The sequence below is a fragment of the Crinia signifera genome, chromosome 5 (assembly GCF_055691185.1).
Source record: "Crinia signifera chromosome 5, ASM5569118v1, whole genome shotgun sequence".
Lineage (NCBI taxonomy): Eukaryota > Metazoa > Chordata > Amphibia > Anura > Myobatrachidae > Crinia > Crinia signifera.
Window position 1 is genome coordinate 24,962,815 of NC_139221.1, and position 15,416 is coordinate 24,978,230.

The following is a 15,416-nucleotide window of genomic DNA, read 5'->3' on the forward strand; positions in this document are numbered from 1 at the left end:
CCTGGTGCTGTTTCCCTCTCATTCTCCCTGGCACTGTCTTCCCCTCCTTCTCCCTGGTGCTGTCTCTCCCTTTCTCTCCCTGGAGCTGTCTGTCTCTCCCTCTCTTTCCCTGGTGCTGTCTACCCCTCTCTCTTCATGGTGCCATCTCCCTTTCTCCTTGGTGATGTCTCTCCCCCTCTCTCTTGGTGCTGTTTGTTTCTGTCACTGTGCCTCTGTATGTCTTCCTGTTACCCTCTCGGTTCTCTCGCTGACATTCTCTCTTGTTTGCCTCTCTTTCTGTCTCCTTCACCTGACACACTCACTTTTGCTTACATCCTTCCCTCTCCCTCACACCTCCCACTCACTCTATCTGACTTCCTCTATCTCTCTGTGGGCGGGATGTATTAATATACATCGCCACCCCTCGCCGCCCAGCCGCCGCGATGCTACCGCATATGTACTAACTAGCATCGGGGTGCGGAGACGGAGACCCCCGCGATACCTGTAATGTGGTGTGCAGGGGTCTCCGTCACATCCCGGCGGCTGTCAGTGTCCCCCTGCATCTCCTCCTCCCCCCTGCAGCCGGATGTCCTCCCGGCTGTGACACCTGCTGGGGGAGGAGGAGATCGATAGAGGACGGGAGGGGGGGGGTCGCGCGGACGGTGGGCAGCGGGCGGCGATAAAAGCCCATAGGCTTCTATAGGGTATCGCCACCCAGAGGTGGCAATACCCTGCCCGGCGGAGACGAGGCGGGCAGGTAATGGTACATAGGAAAATTCGGTAAAATCCCCGTTTTACCGCATTTTCCCTTTAGTAAATTCCGCCCTGTGTCTCTTTAATTCCACTTATTCCCTTCCCTTCTCTTTTCATTCTTTCTTTCTCCCTGACACCCTCTCTCTTGCCCCTTTCATTCCCTTTTTTTCAATGAAACGTGTCTTTCCCCCCCTAACCCCCTTTTCTTATCTCCCTATTTCTCTCCTCAATAGCCTCTCTCCCACCCCCCCCCCTCACTCTCTGCCCCCCTAAGGGCATTTTGGGACAAAAGGGACAGGGGTGTGGCCAGTCCCATAGCGGTGTGGCGATTGCTGTGTAGGGGTGGATAGTCCCATGTATGTGTGACCAGCACTGTTTGGTTGTGGACAGTTCAATGTGGGTATGACTAGTGTGGTGTGGGTGTGGCCAGTGCCATGTGGGTGTGCCCACACCTATACTAAAAGCCCCAAGGCCTCCCTAGATATGTAAGAAATAATAATAATAATAATCATAAAAAAAAAACTTAAAATGTAAACTTTCATCAATATGTGAGGAAAATAAAAATACAATTTTGATATTTAAAACATGAATTCATTTATCCAGCCTAAGTTGATGTTCTCCATTTAAAAGAAGGCTGCAGCTGGCATGTGCTCCAGTGTTGAGGGGTTAATTAGTCCTGGTAAATGTCCAAAATAATATAGAGACTTAACCTGAAAGAACACCAGCTGGACACCTGTAATCTTCATCCTGCTGTCAGGAGCGACCACGTCTGGCTGTCACGGTTACACAATACTAAAGTACGTCGCCTTCAGGTCGGGATAATTGGCGCACTAAAGGTTAACGAGCGTGAGTGTAAAACGACCTCTTAGGTGTTCTTCAGATAACATTGCTTACTGTAGTTCGTGCTCGCGTTTATCTATTATCTTCTAGAAGGTGATAAATCAATAAGAAGTAGCATCTGATTGGTTGCTATGGACAACGGGCCTTATTCAGATCGCTTCGCTCGGATGCGAATTCGGCCAGTGTACCGATGTTGTGCGTATACGCATGAGCAGAACCATTTCTGCGCGTGTCTGTATGCAGGGAGCGTGCAAACTCAGCGAGAAGTCCGGTCGTCGAGTGCTCGATCCTGGCCTCCCGAGCAGGGGGTGGAGAGGGGCGGTGCAGCCTGATCAGGGTCATTATCATATGCTCACACCCTGCATTTCATGGGCGTTCCCATGACAACGCAGGGCATGCGTATGGAAATGAGGTCGTGACATGCGTGTGGGGGGCAGACAGATGACTAAACCGGATGTCATCTGCCGGCCGATATCCCTGCTTTTCTTTGCTTATATGCCGAGCAGGCAAATTCGGCATGCGACCGGGTGGCGCCGGTGATCCATTTGCTAGGCAGGGTTTGGTGCATTCGCTTCCGACCGTGCCCATAGCGCCCTGAATAACGGTTTTCTGCGTCCATTTTGCCAACTTGACCCAAAGGCGTTCCAATGGATTCATGCTACCGCATCGGGGGTTACAAGGGTTAGTAGCACCACTGCCCTTCACTGTTCAGCTGGCCGTACACGTGTTTGATTTGCACATGCCGGCGCGTCGATGCCTGCTTTGGGCGGGTGGCTCGTCAGCGCCCGCCTGGAGTTCGGCCATCTCTGGACAAGATAAAAGTCATTCAAGACTGACTTCTATCTGCGAAGGGGAAAAAAAAAACATTTGATGGTCGGCAATCATCGAATGATTTATTACCCGTGTGTCTGCATGCACGGGGATGTGTAGTGAGGGCAGAGGCAGAACTCAGGGAGGCAATGGAGTCATCTGCCACCGGGCTTCTGCTCGCAAAGGGGGCACCTCTCCTCCCCTGCAAGTTTGAATCAGTTAATTGAAATCCATTGATATCACTTCTGTAGCTGACTCCCCCTCCCAGCAGGACCATATAAGTCACAGTTTCTTTATTTTTTAAACATAATATACATAACATACATACACACATGCATACATAAATTTATATATGGTTGGTGTGTGTATGTGTGTGTGTGTGTGTGTGGGGGGGGGGCACCAATATTTATCTTGCCTCCGGGCAACTGGGACGAACTTACTCCGAGTGAGGGGATTTGCGTGGCGGGCATTTGGCCGGGGGTAGTTTACCTGATCGCTAGGCTGCGAACATTCGATTCACAGGCCTGAATCAGGCCCTTAGTTCTACACGCTATTCATATTGTAAGAATGGTGACTGAAATCTAACAGATTCATTACGTTTCAATCACAATGTGCGGGTCTAATAGATCTAATTCATATATATGGATTGCTACTAGAATGTATGTTAATGTATGTTGTCAATGTTTGTCATGTAATAATTAGATGTATTAAATTGACTTATTAAAGAGGATAAAAGAGAATTGCTGTCCAGCCCCACATCACAATCAGCAGGGGACATACTGTAGGGTCAATGTGCATATTTGGGTAAAGCCCCATACACACTAGACCAGGGGTGGGCAATAAGTGGTCCTCCAGCTGTTGTGGAACTACACATCCCAGCGTGCCTTGCCTTAGTTTTGCTATTTGGCCATGCTGAAACTGATGCAAGGCATGCTGGGATGTGTAGTTTCTCAACAGCTAGAGTGCCGCTTATTGCCCACCCCTGCACTAGACGATACACTAACTATATCGATGGTGCTCCCAGGCAAACAATATAGTGCATACACACTGGACCTTATCCTGGTCCGTTCGCAAGGCCGCGTGCGTTTGCATTTTGCAGGTGGGGGGGGGGGGGGGGGGCACATTAGCGTATGTAAACAACACCCAGCATTTTGTGGGCGTTCCCATGAGAACGCTGGGCGATGTCATGCTAATGGCCCGATGATGCGCGGGAGGGGGAGCAGCTGACATCACCAGATTTCAGCTTCCGGCCCACTTCCCTCAGATCTTAGGTTGCTCTGAGTAGCCTTAAGGTGGCCATACACACGCAGATTTATCTTCAGATCTGGCTGGTTGGAACAAAAACATGGTTATGGATGAGAGCAAATGACAGTTGACCATTTGCTTGGTAATGCTGGAAAACTGACAAACTGTCACTCATCCATAACCATGTTTTTGTTCCAACCAGCCAGATCTGAAGATAAATCTTACTAGTGTATGGGCACCTTTAGATCTGCGTGTATGGTCAACGACCATCCAATGATGTGGGTGTTCCCCCGCAGGCTACGAATGGATTGCATACCACGTACCACCATTCGCATGGCGAGATCTGGTTCACTCGCAAGGGTGCGAATTCCATCCGAGCAAATGAACCAGAATAAGGGCCATTGAACGATATCGTTAACAATATCATTCAGTGACGTCACCCAGCCCCCCGCTGACCACGCAGTTGTCGATGATATAGGGCGGGATGTATTAAAATACATTGCCGCCCTTTGCCGCCTGCCCACCGCGATGCCAGCGCATATGTACTAACATATGCGGCTGGCATCGCGGTGTGGTGACGGAGACCCCCTCCGTCACCTCCCAGCCGCCTGCTTCCCCCCCCCCTCATGCCGGGGACAGCTAAGCAGGCTTTCCCCCTGTGCCTCCTCCTCCCCCCTGCAGCCGGAAGGACGTCCGACTGCATTGCTAGGGGGAGGAGGGGTTTACCTTCTGGGGTCCAGGAGGACCTTTCAGGAAGGTAAGCCCAAGGGAGGGGGGAGGGTGAGGTGGCGGGGTTGCAGCAGCAGGCAGCGAGGTTGCGGTGGCGGGTGGCGAAAAGAAGCCCATAGGCTTCTATAGGGTATCGCCACCCACAGGTGCCGATACCCTTCCCGGGGAAATCGGTGCGGCCAGGTTTTAGTACATATGAAAATGCATTTTCATTTTAATACATCTCAACATTGAGCAGAGGACAGTGGATATCAATAACAACCCGCAGGAGCGCACATCTTACTGATAGTGGACATTGGACGGTATGAACAATATATTGTTAATGATATCATTATAGTTCATATCATTAACAATATCTTGTCTATTATGTATGGGGTTTAAGACTTGACCTGATCATGTGACTCTCTCATCCATTCATCAGATTATTTTACACTGCTGTTAATTAATCAGACCTGACAATGTACTCATCTATGAACGCCGGGTAGAGTAATTATACTGTAGATAAATTCATTTACTTCTCACCAGTTCTAAATAGCATACATACAGTATAGTTCGGAGAACTTTACAGACAACATCTCAATCACTCACAAACGCTCCTGCACCAATTGAGCTTACAATCTATTTTCCCTATCACATGGTCACAACATACACACTCGGGTTATTTTTTGTCAGTAACCAATTATCCCACCAGTATGTTTTTGGAGCGTGGGAGGACACCGAAGCACTCGGGTTAAACCATCACCACCACATAAAGAACATGTAAACTCTACACCAATTATCTATTGCCCATTAAAAGATGTGGTGGTTAAACCACGATGCTACCCATGCCATCAGTTTCCCTCACCCCAGAAAACAAGTGCGGACTGGACAGCACAGGGGTTGAATCATATAATAACAACAGTAGAGAATACCCAGGGCCGTGTACTTTTCATGTCTGTCTGGTAGAACATCCAGGTTCCTGGCCAATTCATAGTAGTTCTGACTATAGAGGCAGCTATCACGCTCCCTAATAAATGTCATCTTTATTGCCATCTCCCTGATTCCAGTAACATTTTAATTAATTCATACTGATTGAATAAATGTACATTTAGACTAGTTTCTTAATGAGGGCACGTTTAGTGGAAAGGTTTTACATCATCCTGATATCCTGTGGGTAATTATATCCTAATTATATGGTGAGAAAAAGAGTCTATAACTCAGGGCGGCTATTGTTCATTGGACCCAATTAAGAATTACACGCGGATAATAAAAGTTCATGATGAGGTTGACTGTCAGTCAATTTAAAAATCTTTATAGCAATCGAACCTTAGAACAAGACAAGTGCGCGAGGCGCTAACCGGGTTAAGAGCCGCAGCATTTACTGTCAAGTGGCTCGTAGAATAAATGACGGCGGGTAAAATATACCGACTGATTCCTTACATATGTTTCATTATTGGAAAGAAAAATCACCGTCCTGTCAACTCATCCCACTTAGTCGTCGCATCCGGACATAACAAATATTGGATATTTATCACGTTCTAGGCAATTAATCAGCATTATTAATATGTCTCTTTAGGAGACATCCGTATAATTTCTTACTATTTATCGTGGCTATTGATTATAATGATCATGCAGGGACAATGGGCTCTAAAGGGAGGAGCAGGAAAGTGATTGGCTGCGAATCACTTAGTGGCCGATTACTGATACGCCGCACATGCGTATGTTCCGCGATGTGTGCGTGCGCAGGCCGTCCAGCGATGAAAGCCTGCTAGTTTTTTTACTTTGCTAGATGTTTTGATGGTGATTGACAGAAAGTATGCGTCTGGGGGTGGTAACCGGCGACAGTTAATTGGGAGTGTTAAGGAAAACGCAGGCGCGATGGATTCAACCGCTTGGAAAACGCAGGCGGGCCAAAGTCTGTTAGGGGTGGGTGTGTGACGTCAGCTCCGCCCTCGATCGGGCTGGTTTCATTGCAGCCGCCGAGAAAGCCTCTGGCTATTCAGAGCCTGGGATGAGTGGTGGCCGGTAGGGATGGCCATCGACCACAAACTTTTTGGCAGGGGCGAGCAAAATTTATAGTTACGCCACTGGTAACTTGTGCAGAGAGAGTTAGATATGGGTGGGGTTTGTACCTCAAGCTGATATCTATATTGCAGTGTAAAAATAAAGCAGCCAGTATTTACCCTGCACAGAAACAAAATAACTCACCCAAATCAAATTCTCTCTGCACATGTTACATCTGCTCCACCTCCAGTGCATATGGTTTTGTTCATTAGAGAGTGATTGTGCCTTTGCGAGTGAACCAGAATAACCCCCAAAATGGGCAAAATGTAGCCCATTGGCATTAACTTCTGCATAGTCCCCTATAAGGACTTCTACAGGGACTGCATTTGTTGTCCTGCTACAGTACCTCTGAGCAGAGCACACATCACAGATGGGTGTGGTATAGCTCACAGACAATGTCTAGGTCGACAGTTATTATGTTGACACACACACACGGTAGACATTGACAAGAGATCGACACATGCTAAAGGTCGATGTGGAAAAAGGTTGACACGTAAAAAGTTTTTCACATTTTTTTTTCGGTGTCGTTGTCGACCCCTGAGCATGTGTACTCCTAATTCATGCACACTGTACTGCTCCCATCTTTTTGTCCTGTTGCTGTATGTATGGGAAGGTGCACTGATGTGTCATAAACCAGAGTCAATACTAAGATACTATGGGGGTAATTCAGACCAGCTCACTAGGCATGTGAGCAGGTAAAAGCCGCCACACCGAAAGCACGCCACCCGAATCCCCACGTTACGCTATACTATATACTGTATATTAAGGCCATACTTACTTTTCTGATGGATGCTTCCCAACGAATCAGGGGCGGGCACTGATGTCATGTGATGTCATCGCCAACCCCCCCCCCCAAGCAGAGGCAGGAAATGCGTTCGCTTGTGTCTGATCAGCGTTTCTATGTATGAGCCCACCATTTTTGTGGGCACGACCATAAAGCAGTGGGCGGGCCCATCTGAACGCCACGTGCCTGTGTCACTCAAGCAGTGAGTGCCCCGGCGAATGTAAAATTAGCTGAAGGCACTCACTGCGGGGGTTTTCACGTGCGCATACTCGCACATGCGCAGATACCCAACATCGGGGTCGAATTAAAACCTATAGGAACAGGCCATATGTGCAATAAGGTCTGCCAATAGAATACAGAGTAGAATATGTATATGCCTCTGTGTGCCAGCTGTATTAATCCTTCATGAACGCTGTGAGGGGCAGATGTATTAAGCCTGGCGAAGTGATAAAGTAATGCACCAACCAATCAGTTCCCAAGTGTGAAGTTACAGGCTGGGTTTGAAAATTGACAGGAGCTGATTGGCTGGTGCTTTATAACCTTCCACTTTATCACTTCACCAGGCTTAATAAATCTGCCCCAGAATTCCTTAGTGTCCCTGTCTTGGCACAGTAGGTGGAAGATTCCTCCCTATACTGTGAAGAAGTCCGGACTCTCCATTTTAAAATGACGTGTTCTAAGAGCTTGGTTCTTCTTGATCCTTAGCTGAAGGCTGACGAATGGCTTCAGAGACAGAGAGCTGGAGTTTAGCTCAAATCATACTGATCTTTTTAATTCAACACCCATTCAAAATCAGGGATTCTCTGTACACCCAAGCTGATTCAGCCCTTATGGAATACTTTCAGACATTCAGCACTTTAATATATACAAATCTGACTTTTATAGCACGCTGAACAGCTGTTTTTTGATGTACAAACACATCTTCACTAATTAGTCCCCCAGACGCACAAACCTCAAACACTTTGATAAATAGAACCCCTTAGGGTCTATTTAATCGCAAAAGCAATTAATATACATAAACATATAGGTAAAAGTAGTTCATTTAAAAAAAAAAAAATTCCTTGAGAAACATTTAGAAACAAAACAAAGAAATACGGCTTAAAGTAATAATGATATACAGGTGAAAGTTGGCTTGGGAGACACGTGGAACTGATGATCCAGTATATTCATGTACAGGCGTCAAAGAATCTTCACTGTTCACCTTAACCTTTGGCAGTCCAATTTTTTTTTTTTCAATTCAAACAGTCTGGTTTAAATGTTTAAATTAATTGTCATTATTTTAAATAAAAAAATGGTCTACATTGAATGTTGAACGATGTTAATGTTCTTAATGTCAATGATTGCACCAGTGTAACCACACCGCATGCTATACAATTCAGAGATTATTGGTACTGTACAGTTGGGGGGGGGGGGGGGGGGGGGCGTGGCTACACTGACGCAATTCAGTACAAATTGCAACATCACTAGGGTAAATGGTGGGGCAGCCAGATTCCAGGAGGCTTGCCCACTTTTCGTAAGTTTCCTGTTCATTCCGGGAGAATAGGCAAGCATGCTATTAAGGTCAAAGAAATTGTATTTGCTTATTGTATGCTGGCAAAATGACATCCTAACAATAAATACTTTATATATTCTCTTGAAGGAGAGGCAGTCAACGCTAAAGAGGGAGAAGAACTGCTCCCAGCAGGGGAACAAATCAGGAGAGAGGACTAAGATGCAGAGAGCAAACTCAGTCACGGTTGACGGACAAGGCCTACAGGTTTGGACATATACTTTTCATATTCATGTAGTGATTCTTTTGGAAACGTTGTCTGCTTATTCTGTGCTTAAAGTAAACCCGCATCATTGCCTAAGCTATGGACAGCAGTTGGTCATAATTTGAGCCTGCGTAGAACTGTGGGTACAGTACTTCCATGGTAGGAGTGAAGTTATATAATACCCCTTTTACATCAAAAATCCCGGATCCGACCCGGCATTTGGAAGAAGGATCCAAGCCGGGTCGGATCCGGGATTTACTCCATTTACACTGCGGTGCCCACCCGCAGTGTAGACGGAGGCGGCGCTTGGAGATGACATCATCTCCAAGCGCCGGGACCGGAGCGATCTCCGCCGGGTACACCGATCGCCGTGCTGGGGGCAGCCCAGCACCATGGTAAGCTGCTGGGCTACTCCCAGCCCCCGTGCACCCCCCCAGCCATTGTCCGGGAGGTGAATGGATGCCGCACACAGGCATCCATTCACCTCCTCCTCTGCCGCCGCTGCTGTCTGCAGAGTATAGCAGACAGCAGCGGCGGCAGAGTATAGCAGATAACAACCTGCGGTCCGCAGGTTGCACGTCCCCCATTGATGTAAATGGGAGCCGGGTCATCCGACCCGGCGTACCCATTTACACCACCCTCTACCCAGGTCCTAGCCCTGTCCTACCCATGTCAGGACCTGGGTAGAAGTCCCGTGTTAAGGGACACGGCGTGACACATTTACACCACCTCTGACCTGGGTCTGACCCGCTGAAGACCCGGGGTTTTGGGGCGGTGTTAAAGGGGTATTAGTCTTGATGGTTGTCATCTACAGTATCAGTAGTATTTTTGCTTTATTGACAGAGTTTACCATAATCTATAGTTACTGCATAAGATTGAATTTGTTCAGCTTACCCGTATGTCGTCTTTGTCTTTACATCAAATGATATTTTAAAAAAAATATAACAATTATAACAAAATCTTTCTTTAGTAATTGTCTTATATCGTTCATTTTTTTAGTTGTTTTCAGAAAACATTCAATACATTGCACATTTTATGTTTTTCAGTTTGACATTTTTAAACAAACAAAAAATATATTTAGCCACCCAACTACTGTCACGTTTTATATATATTTCAACCGTAGTTTGTGGGCGTACGTTCAGATTTACAGTATTATAATAAAATTCTCCCAATAGTTTTAAAACTACAGAACACACTCTGTATCTGCTGGTGGAGTTATTGTTCAATTTTGAAAATGCCATAAAAATTAAGGACGCTGCAAAAAAATTAATAAATGTATTTGCTGTGGGTATTAATTTAAAGTAGTTGTTCCCAGTTTATGTTACAGCCCCACACTGGATGTGTTACAAGAAATTGGGTAACAAAGCACAAAAAATGGGATAATGTGGGATTATGAAGTGGTCAATTTAAGTAGCTGCGACAGGTCCTGAGAGACAGTCTCCCAGTTGCTCTTGCACTGCGAATTACATTAACCCCTTGAGTGGTGTGCCCGGAAATTTTCCGGGCTCAGCTGCGCTGCCGCAGCGGGCTGTCCCGGAAAATATCCGGGGATATCACTAATCAGCGGCGTAACTATAGCACCGCAGCCCCCGCCACCGCTGGGGGGCGCTGTGCATGTGGGGGCGCCGGGGGCTGCGGTGCTATAGTTAAACCCCCCCCCCAATCCCCCGCAGACTTACCTATCTCGCTGGTCCCGGCGGCTCCGTTCTTCTGCTGAGGACCACCACAAAATGGCCGCCCCCCCATATAGCACACAGTTCTCTGAAACTGTCTGCTGTATGGGGGCGGCCATTTTGTGGTGGTCCTCAGCAGAAGAACGGAGCCGCCGGGACCAGCGCGATAGGTAAGGCTGTGGGGGATTGGGGGGGGGGGGTTTGCATAGGCAGCGGGGCAGGGGGGTAGGGGTGCTTGGCGGGGCGGCGGCGAGAGGGGGCGCCCCCCCCTAACGGCGGGGGGGCGCCCAAAACGTAGCTACGCCACTGTCACTAATATAGAAAAGGTATGCGCCAGTGGTGTCCAGGTGTGCACCACTGGCGCAGCACCTCTAGAGCCCCCCCCCATACACACACACCCTTTGAGTCCCCCCCGTCACCTTCGCTCCGGTGATCAGTACGCCGGAGATCCGTTGACCCGCCCGTTAGCCAGCCAGCCGTCTCTCATTTTACAGTGACGTTGGCGGCAGGCTCGGGTATGGTCGGCGTGGCTCGGGGGAACTCGGGAGCGCTCAGGCACCCGAGTCCTCCCGAGCCGCCGCGAACAATTCCCCAGCCTGCCGCCGACGTCAATGCTGAATGTTACAGGTGGCTTAGGCAGGGGGAACAGCGGAGCAGAGGTGAGGGGGGGCTTACAACTTTAACTGGTGGGTTTCGCTGATAGGTTTGTCCTGCCCCAGCAAAACCCACCACTCAATGGGGTTATCAATCAAATCCATTGGTTTTTCTAAGGGAATTCTAATTTTTTTGTGAAGTTGAAAAGGTAGGGAAATTTTTTATTATACAATTGCAGTGCAGAACCTCTGATACACCCCTCCCAATGAGAACTGCCAAAGCTGTTGGGCAGCTCCCAGACTTCTCTGCTGCACTCATGTGCATCTATTGGCCTGCAAGTTGGAACCAGTTGGACAATATACTTAAAAAGCGGGAGTGTCTGATCCAAAACGGGCTGGATGGGCTGGTATGATTTAAAAATAGTGTTACTATTTATAGAATATGAGAGGTAAAGTATCTTTTCATGACATTGCTTCTCCCTCCCTGGCTGTCACTTATGCTTGAGGGAAGTGTAGACTTATTGCCTCCATACTGGGGTGGTGGTATGTGTGTAACGGCAGCTGCGAGCTTTGCTCTGCCCATACCGGGGTAAATTTATTAAGATAAGAGTTCTATTGAAGATGGGATTCTACTTCTTATTTACTTAGAACTTTCCAGAAGATAATAGATATAATCTGATTGGTTGCTATGGGCAACATCCCATCTTCAATAGATCTCCCATCTTAGTAAATTTACCCCACCATATCCCCAGTATGATCTGATGGTACTTGTTTCCTAGCACAGCGCCCACTAAGCTATTTGCTTAGTGGGCTATTCTGCGTAGTGAAGTCGCATCGCATCGCATGGACCATTACAGCGCCATGCGATGTGCGATGCGATTTTCCCATGTAATTTATTCACTGCTCTCTCTGCCCCGCATCACATCTGCCGAAAAATCGCATGCGATCCCATGCGAAGCGTGGCGAGCGCAGAGAGACCTGCAAGGGGACGTGGAATACATAAAGTAATCTGCGTAAAGTAATCCGCGTCCCCTCGCAGATTGAAAAAATTAAAAAATCACATGTGATTTCCCTACGGTGCCGTACGTAGAAAATCTGGGCGCCGTGCTAGGAAACAAGTACCGATCTGATCTCTAAAAGCCGCAGCTTCCTCTGGCCAGAACGCGGTATAGGGCTCAAGTTGCTGTCAGTCCAGCCCTGAAGCCGGATTAATGGAATTGGTACTCCTATAGGCGGCAACCAACTCCATATTCTCTGGTACTTCTGCCACTGAGAAAATGTATCAAACCTTTGCGGTAGATGAAGTACCCAGGGCTGAAACTAGGGTTTCCGGCGCCCGGGGCAAGGCAGTCATTTGGTCGCCCCCCCTGCCGGAGGCTGAGCGAACCCTGCTCCCACATACCTCTGTTGTGCAGCAGGGTCCGTGGACAAGCAGCGGGGGTTTCAGTCTGGGCAGCGGGGTTCCGGTCCAGGCAGCTGGGTCCGGGGACGGGCAGCAGGGGTTTCGGTCTGGGCAGCGGGGTCCTGGGATGGGCAACGCCGCGGCGGCTTTCACTTGTAGTAAGCTATGCTATTTGCCTGGCGGCGGGAAGCGCTGCTGATTTTGAAAAGACTTGCTGGACACTGATTCAGTCAATCAGCGTCCAGCAAGTCTTTTCAAAATCTGCCTCCCGTTGGGCAAAGAGCGTAGCTTGCTTCCAGCTGCCGTTACGCCCGTCCCCGGACCCCGGCTGCCTGGACCCCCGCAGCCCAGTCCCGACGGCGCCCCCCCCCCCTTGTGTGACCCCCCAGCCCCCCCCCCCTAGTTACGGCCCTGAAGTACCAACCAATCAGCTTCTATCTGTAATTATACAGGGCATGTTTGAAAAATGACAGGAGCTGGTTTAGTTCATACCACTTTAATCTATTTCCAAGGTTTGATACATCTCACCCACAGGCAGGGCGGCTTTTGGCGATTATCTGCTCGCTAGGCAGAGAATGTTGTGCATCTATAAGTGAAGAAAAGGATTACTTGTAACGCGGGGTCAGGCCACTGAGATGGCAAAGGGACAAATATAAGCTATTTTCTATTTCAATTAAGAACTATTAGAACATGTAAAGGAAAAGAGCTCAGACGGAGCCGGGATGACATATTGGATATTGTAACAAATTATCTAGACATTATGATAACATCCAGGGCTCTAATTATCAGGCAATAAAATTTGATGGTTTGGCAAAGTCCCTTGGTCATTATTTGGCAATGGCGAGCGAAGTACAGCGTGCAGAAAGATTTACTGCAATTAATGTCTCTCCAACATTTTATAGCAGGATTAACACTGATATCCACAGCTCTAGTACAGTGCATTGTCTTCTAGGCAGATCAGCAATAGACTGGGGGAGTAGGATGGTGTAATGGTTACTGCCTCACAGCCCTGAGGTCATGGGTTCCATTCCCACCATGGCCCTAACTGTGCGTAGTTTGTTTATTCTCCCCGTACTTGCGTGGGTTTCCTCCGGGTACTACGGTTCCCTCCCACAATCCAAAAATATACTGGTAGGCTAATTGGATTCCAACAAATTAACCCTAGAATGTCTGTGTGTGTGAGTACATGTGGTAGGGAATATAGATTGTAAGCTCCACTTATCTCATGTCTCCCCTTATACAGTATCTCCACCTTATCTCATGTCTCCCCTTATACATCCACCTTAACTTATGTCTTCTCCCTTATATCCCAACCTTGGGTGAGATTTAATGGGATGCGATTTTTAGTAAGGTTCCGAAATCGCACCTTATCGTATTTTTCAAAACCCCTTTTTTTTGGAAGAATATGACTATTCAGATATGCGAATTCGTTGCAAAAAATATGATAAGATATGATGTGATTTTTAGTCATAAAAAATGTGCGAATTTGAGGACATGTGCGATTTGGGAGACATGGTACTGTATTGTGCTGTTTTGTGTAAAACTAAATGAAAAAAAAATTGGTGTGGTGTCCGCCCTCCTGAGCATAACCATCGAGCTGGACCTGGTTCCAAAAATATGGGGGACAAAAAGCGTAGAGGTGTCCCATATTTCTGAAACCAACCCCCGGACTTTTGGACCGGTCCTGGTTCCAAAAATATGGGGTACAAAAAAACTGGGAGTCCCCCATATTTTGGAACCAGCACCGGGCTCCAACAGCCCATGGTGTTATGCCACAGCCAGGGGACACTTTTTACATAAGGTCCCCCAGCCGTACCATTTGCACCGTGGCTGGTCAGCCCTGGACGGGATTACCAAATAAAGGGGTCCCCCCCAGGCTTCACCCATCAAGGGCTGAAGCCCGGGGCCTTAAAAAAAAAAGCTTTGAACTACAAATCCCAGCAGGCCTCCCCTTTTCATGTTGCGATGTTGGCGACCCACAAGTCCCAGCATGCGGGGCATTAATGGGCCCCCTTGGACTTGTGTATTAGTCCACCTGTAAAAAGAATGTTTAAAAAACACGATCGCTACTTTTAAAATACACACAGAATAAATAAAGAATTCATTAAAAAAAAGCTTACACCTCGCATGCTACTGTTTTACATATTACCCCTGGACTGTTATGTTGCCTTTAGGACCATGTTTAGGAAACCCTGCTTAGTTCAATTGTGGATGAAAGAGTATACCAGGGAATGTGAGCTTTAAATATCGGATTAATACTCACTGTTTATCTAGTTAACAGTCCATGCACTGTGGCCAGTGGGCATGTTTGGCAATATGTGCGTAACCTGTAAATTGATTGGACTACATCTCATCGCATAGTACTTTACATCTCATCGCATAGTACAAAAAGTATGTGCTGCACATACTTTTTGTACTGTCTTTTGATCGCACGCACATGGCATGCACAATGCATGCAATGAGATGCGATTTAGCACAAAACGCACCGTAAAATCGGTGCTTGTATGGGCACCTTTAGATGCAAGGTTTTATACCACCTTAGGCAAAACTTCAGCTTACTGCTCCCACCACAGCCCAGACACCAATACCGACTTTACAAAACCTCCAGCGAAATTGTGGAGGCGGCGTCCAAGAAGTTAAACACCTGCCGTTCGCAATGAGGATGCCTTTCTGAGTCATCCTTAATATTGTGGTAGACTTAGGGGCACGACGAGTGGAACTTTTTAGTTTGATGTGATCATATCTCTGATCAGGAGTTTATGTTATCATTTGTTAGAAGAATATATAAGATTTAATTTATGTTTTTAATGC

General features: G+C 47.4%; 1 protein-coding gene across 5 annotated transcripts in view; it reads left to right on the forward strand.

Annotated features, from left to right (window-relative positions):
- DGKB (diacylglycerol kinase beta) overlaps positions 1-15,416 on the forward strand; it is a 438,667-nt gene that overhangs the window by 177,154 nt on the left and 246,097 nt on the right. For all 5 annotated transcript variants that reach the window (XM_083186797.1, XM_083186798.1, XM_083186799.1 and 2 more), the window contains exon 14: positions 8,823-8,939. In XM_083186797.1, coding sequence (XP_083042923.1) covers positions 8,823-8,939 — 117 coding nt within the window. The remainder of the gene's footprint in view (positions 1-8,822; positions 8,940-15,416) is intronic.